The following is a 26,031-nucleotide window of genomic DNA, read 5'->3' as shown; positions in this document are numbered from 1 at the left end:
CAGACACAAAATATAGCACTTTCTATCACTATCTCTCTATCTCTCACTATCTATCACTCTATGACACTGCAGCAGCAGCACTGACAGGTATATATATAAAAAAAAAACCTGCGCCCCCAAAAAGTTGCTGATCAGTTAATTTATACTGATCAGCACAAAAGGGGGGGCAGCAGTCAGTTGCACACGCAGTACAGCTGTATATATATAAAAATATATAGCACAATCTGTCACTATCTCTCTATCTCTCTATCTCTCTATCTATAACTCTATCACACTGCAGCAGCACAAAATATAGCACTCTCTGTCACTAGCCCTCTCTATCTCTCTATCTCTCTCTCTCTATCTCTCTATCTATGACTCGAACACACTGCAGCAGCACAACACAGGAAGTCACAAGAAGTAACAAGATCCAGGAACGCTACAAGCAGTGATCAGGTAAGTGTTTGCAAGGATCAGGTCAGTATATCGCGGCAGATAGGCACGGTGACCGCACTGCACGCAATTCCAGACCGGAATGGCGTCTGCAGTGCAGTCACTGTTAGTTTAAATCACCCTCCATGGCTGTGATTGGTTCGTCGGTCCGACGAACCAATCACGGCCTTTGGGGGCGGGTGGGGTGAGGTGGGGTGACACCAGTGTCACCCTTACACCCCGTGGTGATTGGTGCTGTACTTTACAGCACCAATCACCACCGATCCCTGTGTCACCGGCGAACGTTATTCGCCGGTGACACAGAAAACGCTGTAATTGGCTGTTCACACTGAACAGCCAATCACAGCGATCGCCGATGGGGGGGCGGCATCGCAGCCCCCCCCTGGGCATGCAGGGACATGTCTGCTGTCAGGGACAGCAGACATGTTTAAACTGTCACCGCGTCTATAGACGCGGTGACAGTTTAAAGCCATGACGTACATTTACGCCATGTGTCGGGAAGTACATCCCGGCCATGACGTAAATGTACGTCAAATGTCGGGAAGGGGTTAATAACTGCGAAAGGGACCTCATCCAGAATAAAATCGTTTGTGTTATTGATTTTTCATAGTGCCGCTACCTCAGCTTGGGGGAAAAAGTCATTAGTTTGTGTTGGGTAAATAACCTGAAATGTGAGGTTTGATTATTATTTTTTTCCTTAGACAGAAAATGTTTTCTTTTAAATTCAAGAAAAAATCTATATAATACTAAAATTGTGAAAATTCAAAGATTAAGGGGGATATTCAATCCCGCACCGCTATTTCAGATGGGAAAATAGCGACAGGTGCCTATTCAATGCTGTCTTTTCCGTTCTGCTAAGAATGGCTGTGGATTGTCGAGATCACAGCCAGATCTTAGCGTTCCATGGGCGTTTCTCGCAGGCACACCCCCTTTTTGGTGCTCAGCAGACGGGATGTTGAATCCCACCTGACGAATCTCAGTCGTAGACAGAGGAGACAACTTGTCATTGAGCAACCTAAGTGGACTTTACTATCAGTGTGTTGGTGTCGACTCCTACTGTGTCCTAGTATCTGCAACCAATTGTTCCACTCTGCTCCTTACATCGACCTCTGAGATCACTTGCTTTCAGGTATGAGTGGTCATATTGCTGCCACACATATTTGGTGGTGATAGTGGATTCTCCCTGTCTAGTCAGCATGGACCAGTATGTTAGATAGCAGAGGGCTTGAGCTTAGACACTCGGCTCAACCAGGAACAGCTGGAGAATGGACTAGCATTTTCCACTCTTCTGGTGGTCACAGGATTGTGAACAGGCATTTTTTTTTTTTAAGCAAGAAGGTGTATTTTGTTTAATAAATAGGTATTACTCAACAGCATATGACATTTAGAGCGCTACGCAAAGCCGTCCATCTGCTGGTATAACCAACAGATGAACGGCTTACCCGGCGATGTTGCTGGAGCAAACAGCAGCGCTCATTGCCGGACCATACACACTGGGCGGCTTTGAGCTGAAAGCCGCTCAAACCTCCTGTTTTGAGGGACTTTCAGCTCAGTCGCCCAGTGTGTATGGGCCTTAAGCCTCCATAGGCTGCTGCATAAGGCCATCCAATTCCCTTGGATTGAAAATGGTGAAACCATCATCCCTTGGAGCGCTCTAGATCTCCCAAGACACTAGGGGACAAGTTAAGAGCAATGTTATGTCTTGTAATATGGTCTGATCTACCTGATAAGTGCAAAGGTGTGTTTGCAGGATGGTTAGCCGATTTATGATTCCACATGCTCCCTTTTACAGTTAGTACTGGAGGTTGTTTCTTATGTCCTGCTTTAAAATTGAGACGCCTGACTTATTACCTTTTATGAAAGCACAAAATAAGCTTTATTTAGTTAATATGAACAGGGGGAATTCAATTGTTTTATATGGTGTGCATAAGTAATGAACTCCTCTTGGCCCTTTTAAATTAATATGCAGATTTTCGAATGTATATCTAGGCGCCGGGTGGGCCGCCCTCGGCTATACCCATTTGTTTTCTCTCTTCATTCACACTTATATTCTGCCCATAGCTCATAATTTCTATATCTATCATATATTTTGGCCGCGCCCCACTCACCCTCCCCTTAGGGATCGCTGCATAACGAACCGTATTAGGTTCTGCGGCTGTCCCAACATTTGCTCCCTTCTGTGACAAACACCCCTTCCTTACCTCTTTTCTAGGGGGTGTTTCTCTCTCTTCTCTTTTTTTCCCCTTTCTTCCTTTATCCTCACCTGTCCCTCTCACTTTTGGTCCTCTTTGTTGGGTGCTCAACTAGTGGGCCCTCCCCTCTTTCCCTAGGAATAAGAGGGTAAAGTCGTCCACTCCCCCCCCCCCTTTTTTTTTTTTTTTCTTTTTCTTTTTTTCGTTCCCCTCCCTATTCCCTCCTTTTCCCAGACACTGTTGTGACCACTGGTCTGTGCCTGGGAACGATGACGTTGACTGTGCTTTCCCTCAATGTGAAGGGCCTTAATACACCGCGTAAGAGATCGTTGCTGCATAGAACTGTACAATCCAAAAGGGGGGATATAGTCCTGCTACAAGAGACTCATTTCAAAAAACACTCCCATCCCTCCCTATCCTCCAGGCGCTTTCCTAATGTTTTTCATTCCACCAATCTCTCAAAGAAACAAGGTGTTTCAATCCTCATTCGCTCATCGGTACCATTTCAACTTATTTCTAAAGCTGTAGATCCAGAGGGGAGATATATTATTTTAATAGCACAAATTGGCCATCAAATCATGACCATTGTTAATGTTTATGCCCCTAACACCGGTCAGTCTAAATTCTTCCGGGATCTATTTGACAAGTTGCACCCTATACGTAGGGGACTATTGTTACTAGGAGGTGACTTTAATACTGTCCTCTCACCCACGCTAGACAGAAGCTCCCCTAAAAAAAAGACCCCCTCTAGCGGCGCGCAATTCAACTCCCTCCAGAAATTGATAACAGAGGCTGGACTGTTCGACACTTGGAGAGCAATCCACCCGACCTCACGAGACTACACTTTTTACTCTATCCCCCACGACACTTATTCCAGGATAGATATGTTGCTGGGTTGTAGCGGTTTGTTATCTACCCTAGCCAGAGTTGATCACACACCCGTGGTTTGGTCTGACCACTCCATGGTATCTATAATTATAGACCCCATTAACTCTAAGGTTGGACGGCCCTCTTGGCGACTTAATGAGTCCTTGCTTCAGATCCCTAAGTTTAGAGAAGAACTCCAATCTCAGATAAAAGAATATTTTGCCCACAACTCCTCCTCTGGGACCGCTGAAGCGACAGTCTGGGAGACCCACAAGGCTGTTATTAGGGGGGCCATAATTAGATACGCCTCATATAGGAAGAAGGTACAGACTGGCAGGATTATGGCTTTAACTAAACAACTGGAAGGTTTAGAAACCCTGCATAAACAAACACACTCTAATGAGACACAGAAACAAATACAGGGGGTAAGAGGGGAACTCCAAGCCATTCTTGCTGAGCAAACAGAGAAATCCTTACGTTGGGCTAACCAGAGGTTTTACGAAAAGGGTAACAAGTCTGACGCACTACTGGCAAGGCAATTGAGAGCTAAACGTGCCTCTCAAGCTATTGTATCTATTCGAGACGAGAATAATACACTCACTTACGACCCGTCTTCGATTAATGACACGTTTTATAACTACTACAAGTCGCTGTACAACTTGTCTCCGTCCCGATCGCCCGCACCTGCACCCTCACTCATAGCCCAACAATATCTGAACTCTTGCAAACTCCCAAAACTTAACGATGCCCAGACATCAACCTTAAATGCTCCTATAACACCCGAAGAATTACAATCTGCGTTACGATCACAGAAGCCATCCAAAGCCCCCGGCCCAGACGGCTTTACTGCCATGTACTATAAAACCTTCTCATCCACCCTTTCCCCACATTTATTATCTCTCTTCAACAAAATTTTACTCGGGGAAAAGTTCCACCCAGACTCATTAAAATCCACCATTATTGTTATCCCTAAACCTAATAAAGACCATACCTGTAAAACAAATTTTAGGCCAATCTCTCTGATTAACTCAGATATTAAACTATTCGCCAAGATTCTGGCTAATCGACTTAACCTTTTACTACCCCAGCTTATTTATCCGGATCAGGTGGGGTTTGTTCCTTCCCGCCAAGCGCTAGATAACACCAGACGAACTATCAATTTGATATCCTATATTAATAGATGCAAACTCCCCTCTGTGCTGTTGTCATTAGATGCAGAAAAGGCCTTTGACCGCCTTTCCTGGCCATTTATGTTCCAAACTTTGCAATCCTATGGAATCAACGGTAACTTTCTGCAGGCCATCGGCTCCCTATACGAAAACCCTACAGCTGCTGTTTCCACTAACGGCCTGTCCTCCCCGCTTTTTGCCCTAAATAATGGAACAAGACAGGGTTGCCCTCTTTCTCCCTTGCTTTATGTCCTGAGCATCGAACCGCTGGCCACTAAAATTAGAGACAACCCAAATATAAAAGGCATTGAGGTTAGGGACAAGGAGTACAAAATATCCTTATTTGCGGACGATGTCCTATTAACCCTGTCCTCACCTCTGATTTCTCTTCCCAATCTCATGAAAGAACTCCAGGAATACGGGGGATGCTCGGGACATAAAATCAACGACAGAAAGTCTGAAGCCATGCCACTTCATCTACCCTCAGATACTGCCAACCTCCTCCACCAGAGTTTTGGATTTACATGGAAATCCAACTCTTTTACCTATTTGGGTATCCAAATTACAAAATCCTTTGATCAACTTTTCAAAGAAAACTATATTCCCTTATTGCACTCGATTAAATCAGATCTAAAAAGATGGTCCCCCTTTTACATCTCATGGACTGGCCGCATTAATTCAATTAAGATGAACGTCTTGCCACGCGTATTATATCTGTTCCAAACAATTCCCGCTAAGGTCCCTCCTTCGTTTTTAAAAGAAATTCAATCCCTCTGCGGCTCGTTCATCTGGGCGAACACCAAACCCAGAATTAATAGGACGATCCTTTCTAAATCTCGACTAAATGGGGGGTTAGGCCTTCCCATCTTTGAGAGATATTACAATGCGGTGCAACTGAGTCATATATCATCCTGGCACACCACACCGAACAATAAAATCTGGGTGGCCATTGAGTCAGATTTAATAGGATTACCATCAGTTAGCTACCTTCCATGGCTCCCCCCAAGGCTGAGACCACCCTCAATAGCCTCAGTCCCATGTGTGCGGGCGGTATTGCAGTTATGGGACAAAATTAACAAAAAATTGAATCTTTCAACCTATCCATCACCATTAACTCCTCTCTGGAAACATCCAGATTTCCCCTTAGGAAATATTAGATCGTATTCCTCCCTCTGGACCTCAGCTGGTATCAATAGAATAAGACATATAAGGGGAGAATTTTCCCCCCCAGATTTTAAATCACTAAGCGACCGCTATAACCTTCCTGCCACCGCTAACTTTGCTTACTTGCAAATCGTTAACTTCATTAGATCTATCAACAAATCTGACAAATTCAGAAGCCCCACCCCCTTCGAACGTCATTGTATCTATAGTCCAGGTCGTAAGGGCACAATCTCCACACTGTACTCGTTAACTATCCCACAAATCCCATCGTCCAAAGAAAAACACGAGTTAGCTTGGGAACGGGACCTGGGGGTGTGCCTGGAGGATGAGGACTGGTCGGAGCTGCGTCAATTTGTAAGTAAAACCTCAATTAATACGGGTATCAGAGAGAACTCTTTTAAGATCTATTCCCGGTGGTATATGACCCCAGATAAGTTATCTAAGCTCTTCCCGAGCTCCTCGGACCTCTGTTGGAGGCAATGCGGACACACTGGCACCTTCTACCATATTTGGTGGGACTGCCCTGTGATTTCTAAATTCTGGGACGAGGTTACACAAGAAGCGACTAAGGTTCTAGGCCACCCTGTCCCTAAGTCACCACTAAATATTCTTCTATGTAAACCTTTCGATTCCCTATCCAAGGTTCAAAATGCATTTTGCTTGCATTTGTTCAGTGCAGCAAGGCTTCTTATCGCGACCCAATGGAAGCAGACGGAGGCCCCTTCACTAATCGCGCTGACTAATAAAATATGGTACTTAGCTTCCATGGAATATATTACGGCCCTTCTACGTAACAGGATTATAAAGTTCCAGCGCGTCTGGGACCCCTGGTACAGGTTACACCAAAGACGGCTACCTGGTCTAGAGTGAGCTGGACTTGCTCTCGGACCATTTAGGTAGTCCCATTCCTAAACTCCTACCCCCCCTCCCTTTTTTTTTTTTTTTTTTTTTTTTCCTTTTTTTTTTTTTTTTTTTCCCTCTCTCTTCCTCCCCTCTCCTCCTCTTACTCTTTCTTCTGCTTTACTACTTTCTCCCTTCTTTATTCTTCTTCAGAAAATTGTTAAAAAAACAATAGCCATCTGCGTCAGTCAGTTGGGAATATTTTAGGTTGTGAAATAAGTACCGATATGTACGTGGATACTGTACTGCATGTTATTAATCGCATTATTGTTACTCTCTTGTTGGCTATTTCAATAAAACATGAAAAAAAAAAAAAAAATTAATTTGCAGATTAGATGCAATAGTCCATTATTTGCAAAAAGTTGTGCTTTTGGGTGCCCATTGGCAGTTTTGGCAGTGTGCCTTAAGCCCCATATACACTACTCGAACGTGCCCGATAAGGTTACCAATATTGTCTGCGTTCGTGTAGTGTGAATGGGGCCAATATTGCCCATACACACTGAAAGGTATCAGCTGCTGACACTGTTCAGTAAAGTCACTGGGACCCACTGAACATGCAGGTTGTTTGACTATATTGCTAAATTGACCTGCGCAGAGGCAGAACTCTGGGAGGCAATGGAGTCATCTGCCGCCGGGCTCCTGCTCCCAAGGGACACCTCTCCACACCTGTGAGTTTTAATCAGTTAATTGAAATCTGTTGATATAACTTCTGTGGCTGTCTCCTCCTCCTAGCAGGACCATAGATGTCACACTCTTTATTCTAAACATAATTTCACCTTCATGCAGCAGGGGCCACTGCAGTCAAGATGTATGGGATAGTGTAGGTGTTCTGGAGGAGTAGCACTTTCAATAAAAAACTTCACGTTACGGGCTCCTCCCTACTCCACCCCCCCCCCCCCCCCAGGACTCCAGTCTTAGAAAAAGTGCCGGAGGAGTAGGTCTCCTCGGACCTGTCTCCTGAGGGGGATTAGGTTTTTTGTTAATTATCTCTTGTATTGAAATTGAGGACAGGCAGACTCTCCTAACGGAGCCTGCCTGCTACGTGGATGCCTGGAGGGGTCTGGTTGACACTGCACGCAGTGTACCTCCAGTACCCGACCACCGGGGCATCAGCTCCGGGGACCCGCCGCAGCTGCGTGCGGCTGGCGTTACGGGTCCACTGTCAGCGCCACACTCCAGGTCGGCGTCTGTGTTTATGAAGGTGGCGGGGACCGGAGTAGCGCACCGGTCTATGGAAAAGCTGTTTAGCCGCTGCGTGCAGCGCGCTGAGGGAACCTTCCTGTTGTGAGTATAAGGCGACTTCTGTGTTCAGGAGCCGCGCTGTCACTTAGTTGATTTTACCGCGTTTGCTCCGTCTTCGCGCCGTAGCGGGGGGGGGGGGGGGCGGAGCTAGTGGTGACGTCAGACGCGAGTCTCAGTGCTGTCAAAAATATAAGGGGGAAGGGGGGTGAGTTCCGCACTGAATTCCTTTTGTTCGCCTCTTATAGGCTATATCTGCTTTCTCTATTAATTTTTCAATTCATTTGACTGTTTTATTCAAAAAGAAGAAAGAGATGTGGTGCTACCCGTCTCTAAATTTTAGATATACACAAAACAAAGAAGGGAACAGTAGAGATGGAATGGGTGCACACTGCAGATAACTAGATAAGGCGTCCAACTGATAATATACACTATAAAATATAACTTTTATTTGATATCCCTTAAAAAAGAGGGAGTATGCTAATTACTGCCTCTCTATAAGAACAAATACATAGAAGTGAATAAAGTTTAGAAAAGGTGATTTAAAAAGATCGTGATGTAGAAGCTCATTCAATTTTTATGTGTTACTGTCTCCAAAATTATAGTTCTCTCCTGTTCAGGGAAAGGAACTTTGGTAATTATATGTGTGTTTTCACTGATCAATTTACCTGATCACACTGTTATTGTTTTCCAACCAAATATGATATCTCTCTGACTATTGATTCAATATAATGGAGGCTTGTATGCCTATCAACTCCTACTGCACTGTGATTTAAATTTAATGAATATATGGACAGGGAGCATTCATTTCGTTGTGCGGGTACACAGTGATTAGATTGTCTTGGTAGTACACACTACCCAATCTTCACTTGAACTCTCCGTTCACAGGCTGGATGCCAATTTCCCTCTACACACTCTTTCCCGTTTATACAGCCCAAATTCTCAATGGGATACTGTTAGTTTATTTATGTGATCTCTCTAGATTTTAATTTGTGTGTGTTTTATATATAGTTTGACACCACACCTTTCTGAGTAGTCACTTTGTTGTTTTACGGGTTTTAATGGTGCGTACACACTGTCCAATTTGTTCAATTTTCACACTTATCCAATATCACAGTTTCTCAGTTTTGTTTATAATGTATTTAATCACATGTGCATGGAAGATCTGTGGTTTGGACATTAGTGACTTCATGCAGTGCCTACCAATTTTCAAAAAATGTTTTGCTCCACAGCACAGTCTCAGTGCTATCTGGGCAGTCTGCAGAAGGTCTCTCTCTCAGCTTTGTCAGCGGTGGTGGCAGTGCCCGGTCCCGGTTTTCTGCACCCCTGTTATTGCGCTCCCTTCAAGGACATCAGAGGCTGGTCTGTAAGTCAGCGGAGGGGATCACTCGCACACACACACAATTAGTTAGGGAAGAGGCTTCTCCCTTTCTTTCCCTTGTCCCAGGGTTTGGTCTGTTGGGCTGTGTTCCTGGGTCTACTGGGTCTGTGTGTGTGTTTGTGGAGTGAGTGCATGTTTGTCTCTGTGTTTGCTATATCCTTTGGAATGGCAGGAAGGTCGGCAGCCTCTAAGGCTGCTCAAAAGGTGTATACTTGCAAGAAGTGCAAGGAACACTTTACACAGCACATTAAAGGTGTTGCTTTATGTAAGGCTTGTTATTCTGAGTCACAGCAGCCTGATAGGGCAGAGTCTTCTAGGGCTCAGCCAGCAGGTGAATTATTTCAATCTGTTTTGGCAAATTTAGCTGCTGAGTTATCTGCATCCCGTAAGGAAAGGGAGAGTTTGCAGTCTCAGCTCAGCAAATTGTCTTCTTCAGAGCCGGCTTGGGCCAGGACTCTTATTCAATCAGTAGACTCGTTAAGTCATGCTGTTGCAGATCCTTCGCAGCAGCAGGTTTTTCCGATGCCCCTTAAAAGAACCCTTGCGGCTGTTTATCAGTTGGAGGATTCTGATGAAGAGCAGTTGGAAGAAGGGGAATTTCCTGTGGATCTGGACCCTGAGCCTCCTTTTCAGGAGTCGGGTGGGGAAGATTCGCAGGGGGTGAAAGGCCTTATCAGGGCCGTAAAGTCTACGCTTAACATTATGGAGTTGGAGGCTCCGGCCCAAACCTCTATTTTTGGTTGTACCACAAAAAAGGCGGTTAATTTTCCAGACTCGGCTGAATTAGATAGGCCGTTACTGGACATTTGGAAATCCCCTGACAAGAAATTTCAATTGTCTAGGCGTATTAAATCTATGTACCCTTTTTCCGAGTCTTCAAGGGAGAAATGGGAGAACCCACCTTCAGCTGATGTTTCTCTCTCGTCTCTCAAAGCGCACTACGCTACCAGTACCAGGTGCCGTGACTTTGAAGGAAGCTCCAGATCGCCGTTTAGAGACTACGGTAAAATCCATTTACTCTATATCAGGGGCTCTTCTCAGACCAGCTTTGGCCTCGGCTTGGGTCAGCAAGGCTATGGAAAGTTGGGCCGGTGATTTGGTTGAAGGATTTTAGTCTAACAGGTCCAGGTCGGAGCTTCTTCCTTTCGCGGAATTTCTAAAGGATGCTTCCGCGTATTTAGGTGGGGCATCTGCGGATATTACAGAGTTAGGGGCGAAAGTTTCCGTCCAAGCTGTTTTAGCCAGACGTTCTATCTGGTTACGCTCATGGCATGCGGAGGCTGAAATAAAGAAGGCGGTGGAGGCATTACCCTTCACAGGGGACATGCTCTTTGGACCTGAGCTGGATAGGCTTATCGCTCAGGCCACCGGTGGGAAGTCCGCTTTCCTTCCCTCTTCCGCTCCTCCGCCTAAACGGGTTTTTACTGCGCCGTCCTTTCGGGCCTTTCGAGGTTCGCCCAGTTCAAGAGGAAGAGGCCGTGGGGGTTTCGCGTCCTTTAGAGGACATAGAGGTAGAGGAGGTAGGACTGCTTCCGCCTCCAATCCCACTGTTGCCCGCCGAGCAGACCCCAAGCCCGACAAGCCTGTGGCATGACGGACTCCCCGCCCATTTGGGGGAATCCCACGGTGGGCCCAAGATTGTCTTTTTCTGCAAGCCTGGAAAACTCATTGCAGAGACAGTTGGGTGCTCCAGATTATGGCTCTCGGCTACAAGGTGGAGTTCGTTTGCCACCCGCCAAAAAGATTTTTTACAATAGGGCTTCCTTTGTCCCCAGATTCGCGGGAAGCTCTGACTGACTCTATTCAAAAACTTCTGGTACAGGGAGTAGTGGTCCCGGTTCCCAAGGAACAGGAAGGGACGGGTTACTACTCCAGTGTTTTTTTAGTCCCGAAACCAGACGGTTCGGCCGATCTTGAACCTAAAACATTTAAACAACTACGTCCAGTACCACAAGTTCAAAATGGAGTCCATTCGTTCAGTAATAGCAAATTCGGAAAAGGGGGAATATCTTCTTTCTCTAGACATCAAGGATGCCTATTTACACATTCCCGTTTGGGAACCCCATCAGAGGTTTCTTCGTTTTGCTATTCGAAAGCTGCATTTCCAGTTCAGGGCCCTTCCGTTCGGTCTTTCGTCCGTGCCAAGGGTATTCACAAAAGTTATGGCCTGCATGACATCAGTCCTTCGGACTCAGGGAGTGACGATAATTCCATATTTGAACGATCTTCTTTTGAAAGCTCCTTCTCCGGAGAAGCTGGAGAGGGATGCTTTGTTGACGTGCCAATTCCTAGTTCAGAATGGGTGGATTCTAAACTTCAAAAAGTCTCAACTACTACCGAAACAGAGACTTTTGTTCCTGGGTCTCATCTTCGACACCAGGTTGGAGAGAGTGATTCTGCCAAGGGAGAAGGCGTTAACTCTTCAGAGGAGGGTCAGACAGGTTCTGCTTCCTCGCAGGGTGTCTGTGCATCTGTGCACCAGACTACTGGGTCTGATGATAGCTTCTTTTGAGGCTCTTCCCTATGGCAGATTCCACTCAAGAGCTTTTCAGTGGAGCATGTTGTCCCAATGGTCCGGGTCACATCTACATCTGCACAGGACCATTATTCCAAGCCAGGAGGCGCGAAGATTTCTCCAGTGGTGGCTCATCATGGACAATTTTCTACAGGGACGCAGCTTCAGACCTTACACGTGGACTGTGGTCACGATAGACGCCCGGCTGGGGGGCGGTGACGCAGGGTCACACTTTCCAGGGTCGTTGGTCCGCCCAGGAGTCGAGTCTTTCGATCAATGTGCTGGAATTGAGAGCAATCAGGTGGGCTTTGTTTCAGGCTCACGACCTGCTTGTAGGGAAGATGGTGAGGATCCAGTCCGACAATGCGACGGCTGACTCATACATAAACCGTCAGGGCAGAACCAAGAGTTGAGCAGCAATGAAGGAGGTTCGTCCCATTCTGGAATGGGCAGAGATCAATGCACTCGATTTTTCAGCAATTTTCATTCCGGGAGTGGAAAATTGGGAGGCGGATTTCCTCAGCCGCCAAGACTTCCATCCCGGGGAGTGGGCCCTCAACAAGGAAGTCTTCAGCATGTTTACCAAGAGGTGGGGAATTCCTCAGATAGACCTCATGGCCTCCAGATTGAATCATCAACTTCCAGCGTATTGTGCCAGGTCTCTCGACCCAGCTGCAGTGGCAGTGGACGCTTTGGCAGTGCCGTGGGCCTACGACCATCTATTTATCCCCCCCCCGTTTCCCTTGATTCCAATGGTACTCAAACGAGTGAAACAGGAAGCCGCCATGGTCATTCTAGTGGCCCCAGATTGGCCAAGGAGATCGTGGTATTCAGTTTATCAGAACTTGCTAATAGACAGGCCTTGGCGACTTCCTCTGAGATCTGACCTGTTACAACAGGGTCTGTTCGTCTACCCAGACTTAGCTCGTCTTCGTTTGACGGCTTGGCTGTTGAGGCCGAGCTGCTCAAAAGAAGAGGTATTCCACAGTCGGTAATTCCTACAATGATCAGAGCAAGGAAGGAGGATACTTCTTCTCATTATTATCGGATTTGGAAAGCATACGTGAGGTGGTGCGAATCTAGAGGTGCACCAAAGGCTGTATTTAATTTGGCCAGGCTCTTGGAATTCCTGCAGACAGGTTTGTCTGCTGGGTTGCGGTTGGCTTCTTTAAAAGTTCAGGTCGCGGCTCTCTCTGTTTTCTTTCACCGCCGTTTGGCTTTGATTCTGGAGGTTCAAACTTTTTTGAAGGGAGTGTTGCGTATCCAACCTCCGTTTTCAGCTCCTACAGAGCCTTGGGATTTGTCCGTTGTTTTGTCATTTCTTAAATCTGACGTGTTTGAGCCTTTACAGTCTACAGATTTGAAATTTCTGACTTGGAAGACAGTCATGCTTCTGGCTCTGGCTTCGGCTCGTCGCGTTTCAGAGTTAGGGCCGCCTCTCCTGATTTTTCACAATGATAGGGCAGAGTTGCGTACATGTAAAGGTTTTCTGCCTAAGGTGGTATCGTCTTTTCATGTAAATGAACTCATAGTGGTTCCAGCTCTCTCAGGGGAGGATAGTTTACTGGATGTAGTTCGGGCTCTGAGAATTTATGTTTCTTGTACGAAGGCTGTGCGAAAATCAGATTGTCTTTTTTGTTTTGTACGATGCGGTCAAAAGGGGTTGGCCTGCATCGAAACAGACCTTGGCCAGGTGCATTTGTCTCACAATCCGGGAGGCATATCGTCATTGTAATCAGACGCTGCCGGGTACTGTTTCGGCTCATTCTACTAGGTCAGTGAGTACCTCTTGGGCTGTGGCCAGAGGGGTTCCTTTGACTCAGATTTGTAGAGCAGCCACCTGGGCCGGTGCGAACACTTTTGCACGTTTTTACAGATTTGACACTTTTGCTAGTACAGCAATGTCTTTTTGAAAAGCGGTTTTGCAGGAGTCCCAGCGCTCTCCCGCCCGGGAGTAGTGCTTGGGTATTATCCCATACGTCTTGACTGCAGTGGCCCCTGCTGCATGAAGGTGAAATAAGGAATTTGGTACTCACCGGTAATTCCCTTTCACCGAATCAGCAGGGGCCACTGCACGCCCTGCCGAGGCTAGTCCTCCTGCCATCCTGTTTTGGTGTCATTCTATTATTTTGGTTGGTTGAATGAGTTATAAGTGTTGGTTAAGTGGTGTCTAACTATACTGAAATATATCTGGTTGGACAATAGGTCTCAATTTAAAGTTAACATTACAATCTGTGGTAGTGTCCTAGAATTTAATTGTATGGGTTATGTATAGCTGTGACCTAGTATGGATAGGAGATAAAGCACACTTAACAGCAATGGGGATCTTGCTGCAAGTGCTTGTTAGCCCATAGGGAATCAAACAATATTAGGCAAAACGGGCATTCATCAGCCAGTTGAAGGGGCAAATTGGGCTGTCGTTGAAGGCATTTAATTGCTGCTGCAAAGCCAACCTGCTGCCATAACTGAACCTCCCTTTTCAAATTTCGAATAGAAAAATAGACACTGCAGGCTAGACTATATTGTACAGAGATGCACTATATAGTCGAAATCTAATGGGTTTGCCTTGCTGTGTGCTTTGATCACAATCGAATCAGGATTGAATAGCAAGGCAATCGTACTATGTATACACCCCTTGCCTATAGAGTTGTGTTTTGGACTGGCTTTATATTTGCCTCTAAGAGAGAATTTTTATCAATTGAATTTAATTTTCAGCATTAAATATTTAGTGATATTCTATATTGTATTTAGCTGTAAGAGCATTGAACCCATTATCTGTATAATCTTCTAATAACCACTTTATGTAATGGAACACTTCACACTTGTATCACTCTAGATGACTCATTATGTCTTTTTTGTTATGTTCTATAGGCACAGGAGAAAGCGGGAAAAGCACATTTATAAAGCAAATGAGGATTATACATGGCTCCGGATACTCTGATGAAGATAAGAGAGGCTTCACTAAACTTGTGTACCAGAATATATTTACAGCAATGCAAGCTATGATCCGGGCCGCAGAGACCCTTAAAATACCATACAAGTATGAACACAACAAGGTAAATGCTATTTAAGTGACTGCACACTTGTGGTGCTGATAGTATGTGTTGTTGTGTTGTTGTGAGACTATATTGACCCATATAACTGTTTGGGATCAAAATTGTTGCAAACCAATTAGATTATTGCTGAATCGTATTGACAGAAGATCACGTTGACCTGTCTATATCCGTGTGAACCCATTTTGACTGGACTTCTTATACCCCTTTCCCATCACAAAAATAACCCGGTGTAGATCTTGGTTTGTTGCTGGGTTGACCCGGGTCCCTGTACAGTGTGATGGGGACACATTTTCTATGTCTAGCAACCCGGCATTCCAATCCGGGTTAAAAGCAGGGTAACCTGGGTTGAGCTACCTGGGTCCCCTTCACACTATGGCCCTTTTTCAGATCTGATTGCAGTACAATTTTTGGGGGGAAAATGGGCAAAACAGTGTGCACTGCAGGTGGGGCAGATGTAACCTGTGCAGAGAGAGTTACATTTGGGTGGGGTGTGTTGAAACTGAAATCTAAATAGCAGTGTAAAAATAATGCAGCCAGTATTTACCCTGCACAGAAACAAAATAACTTGCACAAATCTAACGCTCTCTGCGCATGTTACATCTGCCCCCACCTGCAGTGCACATGGTTTTGCCCATTTTACAAACAAATGTGTACTGCGATCTGATCTGAATAAAGGCCTATGTTGGTGGCAGCGCTTGGAGACTGTGTCTGCTCCAAGCGCTGCCACCCTCATCTGATGTCAGCGACCAGTGTCCAAATCCCGGGTGCGACACAGTATTTGCAATGTGAAAGGGGTATTAGAGGTCAGTCAGCACTGGTAATCACCAGATTCCCTGAGCTGGCAGAGAGGCACTCCATCTGACGGGGACGCATGAGCGTCTCACACACTCCGTGTCCCTGTCACTCGGCGACGGGGAGCGGAATCCCTTCCAATCTCCGCTTCAGGCAGACATGCACGGTTGCGGAGGGTCCTGGCGGTTGGCGATTAAAATCGCCATGACCAGCAACAATAAGAGGCGCTCCATCTGTAGATTAACTATAGGCCAGCTTTGATTGATTTTACGGTTTATGATTAATTATGGTTGCCCTTTTAAAATCCTTTGGTCAAGGCTCAGACACGTTTTGTAAAACCAATGGATAGTAAAATGACCCTTTTAGTCTTTTAATGTGTGTTGCCACCATGTCTTTATGGAGTATGTAATTACATTTTTCAAATAGAATGGATGCTGACTTAATCTATTAGTAGAACACTACAACTAAAAGAAATGGTTAAAAAAAATATGTATCAGAATTGTTTATTTCCTACAGTAATACTGGTACACTAAAGATGTATGTTACATATGTTGTATATTTGAAAATGTGTTTGTCTTCTTTAAGAAAAAAGCTAGTAAGTGGTCATTTGCAACAAAATACATTATTTCAATGGAATGCTGAGCATTAAGTACACCTATGTATTCAATTTTTATTTTGTTGAATACTGTACATAGCAAGCCTAACTAATGAATGGATACAATTATTGTTTTACACTAATACTAAAACACAATAAAACATGTTATCCATTTTCACACTATTTTCAGATTGTAGCACCACTGTTGGCGAGTTTTTTTTACTAATCCCTTGTTCTAATTGGTCTCTACCAAATCTTAAAATATTCTGGTTGTGATATCATGCTACATACATGTACTCTGTTTCTGCAGTCATGTTAAACAGCCCTTCCTGTCATGCCTGGATGTTTACAACAGGCAAGACTAGCAGGGCATCTTTTTTTGCATTCCCACTTCCCCAAAATGCATCATCTTGGCATTGCTATGCGAGTAGAACACATAAATTGACTATGCTAATTCTAATGATATGCGGCATATGTATATTTTGTGTGGAATGGCAGCTGTATCTGTACAGAAATGCTACATTATAATGTCAGTGGCTGACTTACGCGGGAGTTAGCCACTCCCATGCATTCTGTGTAATGGTAATCCTAACATACGGAGGAGAAATGACGAAGGGCACAGTTGTAGTATGTTACAGATCCAAAATGACTGTGGACATTTGAGAATGACTGAAATATTATTTACGCGGTTCAGCGCTGCTTCACACACTGTAGCATAACAAAAACTTCCATGTTGCTCACTGATTCATGCAAATATCTGAAATTGGAGTGTAACAATAGGTCAAAAAATATAACAAACAGACGAAGCTTATTTGCATGAATTTGGGTAAAACTTGTTCTCTAGTGTACTCTCATATAGATAGCTAGCGGTCAATTTCAATGGTAAATTCAGTGATGCCTAGAGCATTATTAAAAACGAAAGCTTATTCCTGCAGGCGTAGAGATTCACGCATATTGTCAACTGACATCCTAGAGGTAAAAAAACTGCGGTGTCCTTCCTGGTAGAGTTTATGATGTCTTTAATTGTATGAACACTTTTTTTTTTTTATTCAAATTCAAGCTAGGAGATATGGTGCAGCTTGACAGTTTAATGGTAAGCAATCACCCGAATGTGTGGAAATGAAGATGATCCGATAATTTAATATGCACAAATTAGTCTTTCTTAATAGGTTCCCCACCTCGATCTGGACACCATGCACATATAAAAACACAACACGGTACTTGTGTATTATCACGGCGCCCATTGCATCGCATACCACTAATTAATGTATGTGATGGGACCGATTTAAGGCTTTTCCCAGGCAGAGTGTACAATTTTAATATCGCATCGCATGCCATTATAATGGCATGCGATGCAACGCGATTTCAATGTTAAATGCCCAGCCAGACCCGATTTTTTTAATTGTATGTTTTTTAAGTATGTTAACACCACCCCACTATCAACGCGAACCCGAAGCGTGGCGAGCGCAGCGGTACGCATCCTCCGACCTTTTCATACCCCCACTATCTACATCGGCGTGGAGTTGATTTTATATAGTGTGGCGTTCGCAGCGAGCCACCGAGCTTGAAGCGTTGCGTGCGGACGCGCATAACTTCACAAGTATTACGCGTCCCCTCGCAGGGCTCGCTGCGCTCGCCACACCATATAAAATCAACTCCACGCCGATGTGGATAGTGGGGGTAGGAAAAAGTCGGAGGACGCGTACCACCGCCCCTCGCGGGCTCGCTGCGCTCACCACGTTTTGGGTTGGCGTTGATAGTAGGGTGGCGTTAACAATGGGGGGCATTTAAAATAGTCATTACCCATCAGGGTGGGTGTACAATCTAAAATCGGGTCTGGGGGGCATTTAACATGGATATTAGGCATCTGGGTGCATGTGCGACTTAAAATCGTTCGCATCACATGCGATGCAACACGATATTTGGTTGTACAATGACCTGCGATGGAAATCGGGGGCGCCGTGATAATACACAAGTACCCACAACACTACAAATATCTTATAAATTCAGTCAAATGTCCACTTATTTAAAACCATTTCTGCTGCTTTTAGATGTCTATGGGGTGGAACTGTACTTGCCCCTTTTGCCTTTTTTGGGTTTTAGATTAATTTGCCATTAAAAAGCTGTGCAGTTCACTAGCCAAATGCACACATGTATGCGACCAGATCAACCTTGATGCGCCAAGTGAACACAAATTAGATTGATCTCACAGGACATGGGCTGTTTAGGGATCCCCTCTAGCCACCTGTTTCTGACTCCAACCACTGTGCTTTGGGCAGGAAACTCACTGCCACCACCAGGCTCCTACAATCCGCACCTGGAACTTCTTATTTCCGCTCTGCCTCCTACATTTGCTTCCTGAAAACCGCCTAGTCCTGAGTATGCATGACATGGCCTCCTAGCCTAGTTGGTGTCTGCTAATTCCCACTTATCACTCACCATGGATCAGTTCTCTGCAGCGTAGCAGGCAGAAGGCTTGCCTTTTGGAGAAACTGTACTCAACCTAGAACAGTCATAGAACAGAAATGGCTTTTCTGTTGACGTAGGATATAAGGATATAGATGCAGGCACGATGTTTACTGATTAAAAAAATAATAATAAAGTCTTTCAAAAGATGAAGTCTGTCACTAAATGCGCTAAGAATTTTTATGTGTGTGTATATGTATATATATGTGTGTGTGTGTGTGTGTATATATATATATATATCACAATACTCCACGACGCGCTTAACAATATCAAACAGAAGAACTTTCTTTTAACAATTTATACTGAGGCTGCTATACCACAATATTACCCGAGGGCCGGGTAACTTACATACAACATACACTTCCCAAATGTGGTTCAGCGCCCTTTACTCAATTGATAGTCCATTCGTCATTTCTTCAAGATAACAATTTATTAAAATCTTCAAAGTTTGATTGACCGTCTGGCCGTACAACAGAATCCCAACGCGTTTCGTCCTAAGACTTCATCAGGGGATTGTATACAGTCCGGATATTACATTTCTTATTGAAACGATTAGGAGATGCGATGTCAGTGAACCATTATTACACCAAAAAGAATATATGATATGTCTCCTGTCCTTCTCTTGTAAGCCCTATGAGGCTAACCAATTGCACTGGTAGAGATTAGTTTGTTCTGAAAATAGCTCGGCCTGTTACAGTCTCTCTCAGGGACCTCTATCTCTTGCAAGGAAGGAAAGTACTTTCCTTCCTTGTAACAGGCAAGCCACCGAGCCTGAAGCCTGGCGAGCGGCCGTGGAATACATGTAAAGTAATCCGCGGGGCTCGCTGCGCTCGCCACACTATATAAAATCTCCACACTGATGTGGATAGTGGGGGTATGAAAAGGTCGGAGGTAGCATGGATAGTGGCGGGTGAGTAAAACCTCCTTTTTAGGACATACAATGATATCATTGTATAGGTAATACAGTGGGGCACACAGAGCATTGAAAAAATTACATAAAATCGCATCGCATGCCGCTATAATGGCCGATGCGTCTTTCCCTACGTTAGCGTACGTAGGAAATCTGGGCACCGTTCTAGGAAACAAGTACCCTTATTTCTTACTATTGATTACATCCAGCCAGACCGGTGCTATTAATTAATTTATTTATTTACCAGTTTAGCTATTGAGAAATTGCCTGCTTTGAGGACACTGCCAGCTTTTTTACACACATATATATATATTTTACTAGTAAGCATGCTCCAAGCAAATGCTTCGAAAGCTAGTCTGCTAGATTGAGATTGCCTCTGAGTTTGTGCATGTGTGAGAGAAAGCTGTAGTTTCACTCCCTGCCAACAGATGGCAGTGTTTGAAAAATGGCAGCTAGGAGCTGATAGTCAGGCTGTTTGCCTCTCTCTACGCTTATCACTTTTTGAAGCTTGCTGCATCTGGTCCAGTGGGCCAAATATAATAAGTCTTAAAAAGTGATACATTGGAGAGTGATAGAGCTAAATTACCAGCCAATCAGCTCATAACTGTTGTTTCTCAAACACAGCCTGTGCCATGGCTGTTAGGGAGATAAATTACCAGAAAATCAGCTCCTATCAGTCTCCACTTGATCACCTGTTAAGGCTTAATACATTTCACCCAGTATGTGATATTAAGAAAATCACCACTAAAAGGGCCAAATTGGTTGGTCTACAAGAGATGCATTTTGCTACAATAGCCCCATCTGCTTTCCATAATTCTCGTTACCTCACAGGCTACTTTTCAAATGGTCCATTTAAAAGACAGGGAGTAGCTATTTTGTTTCATAATACTGTTCATTTTGACTTTAAATCTCAAACATCAGATAAAGATGGTCGTTATTTGATTGTAGGCGGTAAATTGGAATATAAAGCAATTACAATTGGCTCTCTATATTCCCCAAATACCAATTGGATTTCTTTCTTGCGTACATTTTTTGAGAAAAGTTCAGAAAGCCCAAGTAGTTATTTTGGGTGACTTCAATGTGCAGTAGTACTGGATGAGAAGCTAGACAAATCGCCAGACTTATGCCCCATATCTCCCTTGGGCCACTTGTTGGCAGAGTTGATCTTAATGATGTCCTGCACATTAAATCCCCTTTGGTCAAAGATTTATATATTTTTTATTTTTTTTGTTTCCCACCTACATAACTCTTACTCCCACATACTTGATATTGCTGGATAAGTGGTCACTCCAACACACCTCCAAATCATCCATTATCCCAGTTGTTTGGACAGCTCATGCTGCTGCAATCTGATCCCCCTCCTCACTCCCTTCTATCAATATGCAACAGATTCTGGATCATTACCTGAGGAAATGCTACGAGCACGAATTATCACTATCCATACGCAAGGTAGAGACCCTTCCCTTTGTCTAAATTATAGACCAATAGCTTTACTTAACACGGATCTTAAATTTTTCTCCAAGCTTATAGCAAATAGTTTGGCCACCTTATTTCCAAGATTGTCCATCCAGATCAGGTAGGCTGTGTCAGGGGTTGACAGATAACACAAGATGGGTCTTTGACCTAGCTGGATAGATTTCAAAAAGTGGTGAGCTATTTTCCTCTCCCTAGATGCTGAAAAAGCATTTGATAGGCTACACTGGGGCTTTCTCCAGGAAATAATGTCAAGTATTAGTTTGAGGTGCAATTCGGTCTTCCATATCCCATGTTAGCTATTGTGTAGTTCCCCAACGGCGTCCGTGTTTAGTAACAGCTTTTCCTCCTCTCCATTTAGAATCTCGAATGGTACTAGCCAGGGATGCCCCCTTTCTCCCCTCATGTATGTTTTAGCAATTGAGCCCCTTGCAATTACAATTCGGCAATCTTAATGTTTCCCTGGTATACAGGTGAGGTCATCCATTCATAAACTAAGTTTGTTTGCGGATGATGTCCTCTTATTCATTACAAAACCTGAGACATCTTTGCCTATCGTACGTGAAATCATTGAACGTTATACTTCGGCTTAATACATCAAAAACTGAAGCCTTGACTTTCAATATAGATACCCATAAACTGTCATTTTAAACAACTTTATAGATATAATTGGAAGGTAGATACAGGATAGAATCTAGGTATTCACATTTCAAACTCTCTACTTAAGACTGCAGAAATCATCTCCTATCCACTCCTATCCCAGGTAGAAACGTTACTGAAGAGGTGGTTGGGCTTGGATGTCTTATGGTTGGGTAGACTGGCTGCTTTTAAAATGTCGATCCTTCCAAAACTAATGTGTATCTTTTGTTTGCTACCTTATTTAGTTCCCGGAAAGTTATTTGCCGCATACACTCTGTGATACTTAAATATATTTGGAAACAGAAACCTCCTAGTGGATGGTAGGGCATGAAATACTGCATGTCTGCTATAAAACAAAAAAAACAAACCATGTCGACCTAATGATCCTATCCACCTGGACAGTGGTGCGGGTAGGGCACCAGAGCTGCTTGTTGATCATTGCAATGTCTGTGCCTCTGTCAGCAACCCCTGTGTGTTTTTCACTAGTTTAAAGGACCCCATACACTATGCAATTTGGTCCCGATTTCACCCGATTCAGATGGATCGGGCCAAATCGCAGGGTTAGGCACCCGGTCCGACCCGATGCGTGGTCCCGTGTGCATCAGTTCAGAGTCGGGAGGTCGGACCGGCTGCACATAAGATTTTGGGGGCGCGGGACACCGGCGAAGGAGTCAGGCAGGGGGTGCCGGAGCAGGGAGCTGTCAATGCTCCGGAAAGGTGGAGGGAGCAGGGGGGCGGGGGGCACTGCTAGGTAGTGCAGAGGCAGCAGGCGCTGCAGGGGGACGCAAAGGCGCGGCAGTAACATAGAGGTGGGCAGGGGGAGCTGGAAGCTGTCAGCACTGGAAATAAAAAAGCCCATACAATGAATGGGCAGCCTGTGATTGGCTGAGCGCTCTCTCAGCCTGTCAGCAATTGGCTGAGAGAGTGCTCAGCCAATAACAGGCTGCCCATTCATTGTATGGGCTTTTATTTTTCAGTACTGACAACTCCCGGGTCCCCCTGCCCGGCTCTGTTACTGCCGCCTCTGTGTCACTGTTCCCCCGCAGCGTCCACTGCCTCTACACTATTAGCAGCGTCCCCAGCCGCCTTGCAGCGTTCCCCTCCCGCCACCTCGATGTCCCCCACCCCCCTGCTCCCTCCACCTTGCAGCTCCCCGGGAGTTGCATATGATACATCACATGTGATGTATGATTTGCAAGTGCCAAATCGTGTGTCCCCCTCCTGGGGAGCTGCAGGGGGAAATTAGGGATACATTAGTCCGACTTGTTCTAAGGACAAGTCGGACTAATGTATAGGGGCCTTAAAACGCATCTACAGCATTGTCCTTAGACATGTAAAACCTATGCCGTTGCTCGCTACATAGATCTGGGCATCCAAGAAGCCCTTGTTGGCTCTCGGTATTTTGTTAATCTGCTCCGTGCTTGAGTCTGGTCTGCGGAGTACGGTACGGTGACTGTATGCTCGCATTATCCCCATAGCCCCTATGTCTCTTAAATAGAGTAATGAGATGCACTTACAGAAATCTCTATTTAACATACATTATTGCACAGTAAAGCAGTTCTTGTGTTATAGTGTATTTCAATGGAGGCTTCACACATTTGCAATGGTGATACTTGCGCTATATCATTATATTGGACATCTCACGCAAGCGCAGTGATGACTTTAAAAAAGTTGCTGGTAATGCCATACACAATGCTATGTGCCACTTTGCATCCAGGAACACTGCGACTCTGTTATCAAGACATACACCATAGGCAGGCTAGATGAGGGAGGCTCCATCTGTATCTGCCATTTCCTATGTGTCCACATATACATCAGTTTGTAATGCAAAAAACGAAGCAACCGTGTATCCATTCTAAAAGCACAAGCAGAAGGCTTATCCTCCAGAGTTTGCCTTTTTTATAATGTTACTGCATATAAGGGGGTGGTATACCATATATCAAAGTCCTGTAATTTAATCTTTTTTCTGACTGTTGGAAAGCCCATGGATCAACAAAAATGGACGCTGATTTTCTGAAATCGACGCTGATTAGACAATCTAGCGGACAACGTTTTTGACAGGTTCAACTTTTTAAAAACTCAATTCTGCACCGATTTTAATCTGGCCATTTATAGTGTGTGTTGATATTTCTGACTCTTTGAAATATTGGCACACATTAAATGCCCCCCAAAACTGCTGCCTACAGTATCTCCAGCTTGTATGGGCTCTGCTTCCATTATCTGCAGGAAACTTTATGGACTGTCTCAAAATAGAACAGAGAAAAATCGTGTCTCCAAGCATCAAGTTAACGCTTTTTAGTATTATAACTACAGGATATTCTATAGGCGGGAATGGTATCCGGACAACTGGTAGACAGCAAAAAAGTCGACATGTCATTAGGTCGACACAAGCATTGACATGGGAAGGTTGACATGTAGTTTTTCAATTTTATGTTTTTTAGAGTTAACATGTGCCGGCAGGTGGTATTTCATGCCCTACTATCCACTAGGGCAGGGGTGGGGAACCTTTTTCGTGCCAAGGGCCGTTTGTATGGGGGAAAAATCCTTCGGGGGCCATATGTGAAAATTTCTCTTACAAATTGTCCTGCTGCAGTTGTCCCACGCCCCGGCAGCTGCCACTGACTAGGACTGGCAGTCTCCGGCTGTTGTTGATTAAGAGGAATCTCGCAAGAACTACCGACCTCTCGCGAGAATTCCCCTGTACTTGACTCTCGGCAAAGCTGCCAGGCGGGTGGGAGGGCCACTCAGACCGGTTACGGGGGCCGCATATGGCCCCCGGGCCTGAGGTTCCCCACCCCTGCACTAGGGCGTAGAGGGAGAATAAAATTGTGTGCCGAGCGTAGCTAGCCGAGCGTAGCTAGCTGTGTGAGGGGACGCAGTGTGCAATGTGTTGACATTTGGAACAACATTTTTTTTTAAAAACCCAATGTCGATGTTTTGACTGTCGACCTATTGACCTGTCGACCAAAATGCATGTTGACCTTTTTGCCGTGTACCCGTAGTCCCACACTTGGCAGGAATATAAAAATGACGAACATGTAAAATGTAATTCATTTCTATATATATTTCAGAGTATTTACACTTGGAACCATCTGTATTTAAAATTTGGTCGGTTTTTATAATGTTAGTTGCATAATTTTTTTCTTTACTTTTCTTTTGAGAATATGCTTTATAACGTTGAAGGGAAGTACTGGGGGGAATTTGTACAGTTTATTTGCTTGCATTTTTCTGTTTTATTTTATTCTAAATGTGTTTTTTTTTTTTTACACACCCATTGATATTTTGTTATTTGTTTTATAGAGCGAAAAAGAAAAACGTATTCTATTTCTACTGTGAGACTGTTTTTTGGTTGAAGGAAATGTTCTTTTATCTGTTCAGTAACAGGCATGACAATTAAACAGCTGGTTTCCTGGCAGAGATAAATAGTGAGACTATTGAGCATCCTTTGTTCTGGGCAGAAAGATTAGAAGTCCAAAAGTGTGTGTGTGTGTGTGTGTGTGTGTGTGTGTGTGTGTGTGTGTATGTATGTATATGTGTGTGTGTGTGTATATATATATATGCGATGGGCAATCCAGAGTATAAAACAGGTAGCTGCAGCGGCACTCAAAGGGACTTCCAAGAGTCAGACCACTGTGGGGTTCTAGTCCAACGTTTTGGTCGGCTAGACCTTTATCAAGAACTTAATGCATTAGTCCCATAAGTTCCTATGAGACATCTGTTATCCTTAATGAATATGCGTAATTTAAAATGCTATGACGGAGGGCCTAGTAACCAGTAAATATATTGGCCCTTGTATGTAAAGGTGCGCACACACGGGGGCGATTATAGGAAATATGGTCGCTGAGCGACCATATTGCCTGTGATTGGAGTGTGCACCAGCGATAAATCGCAGGGTGCGCGCACCCTTTTTCAGCCCCTGTATGGTCGCTGGTCGGAGGAGCATGCTCCTCTGAGCGACTTCCACTGCCTCTTCTCCCGGCAGGGTGACATTGTCATCTGCGACCATCTCTGGTCGCCGATAAAAACGGGACACTGAGTAATATGATTGCTGAGCAATATATTGCCAGCAATCATATTGCCCCGTGTGTACGCACCTTAACTGTAGAAGCTGTGTCTCCACAATCAGTGTAGTCAAAATCGCTTAGAACAGTGGTGTCAAACTCATGGCTGGTGGAACTACATGTCCCAACATGCCCTGCCATTTATATAATGGATTGCTAAAACTGTGGCAGGGCATTCTG

At 44.6% G+C, this 26,031-nt stretch overlaps 1 protein-coding gene across 1 annotated transcript in view; it reads left to right on the top strand.

Annotated features, from left to right (window-relative positions):
- LOC146078915 (guanine nucleotide-binding protein G(q) subunit alpha) overlaps positions 1-26,031 on the top strand; it is a 114,368-nt gene that overhangs the window by 34,296 nt on the left and 54,041 nt on the right. The window contains exon 2 of the mRNA XM_083186143.1: positions 14,731-14,915. Within this exon, the coding sequence (XP_083042269.1) occupies positions 14,731-14,915 (185 nt within the window). The remainder of the gene's footprint in view (positions 1-14,730; positions 14,916-26,031) is intronic.

The sequence above is a fragment of the Crinia signifera genome, chromosome 1 (assembly GCF_055691185.1).
Source record: "Crinia signifera chromosome 1, ASM5569118v1, whole genome shotgun sequence".
NCBI classification, from domain to species: Eukaryota; Metazoa; Chordata; class Amphibia; order Anura; family Myobatrachidae; genus Crinia; species Crinia signifera.
The sequence above is the reverse complement of the archived record's forward strand: the minus strand, read 5'-3'. Positions and strand labels throughout refer to the sequence as shown.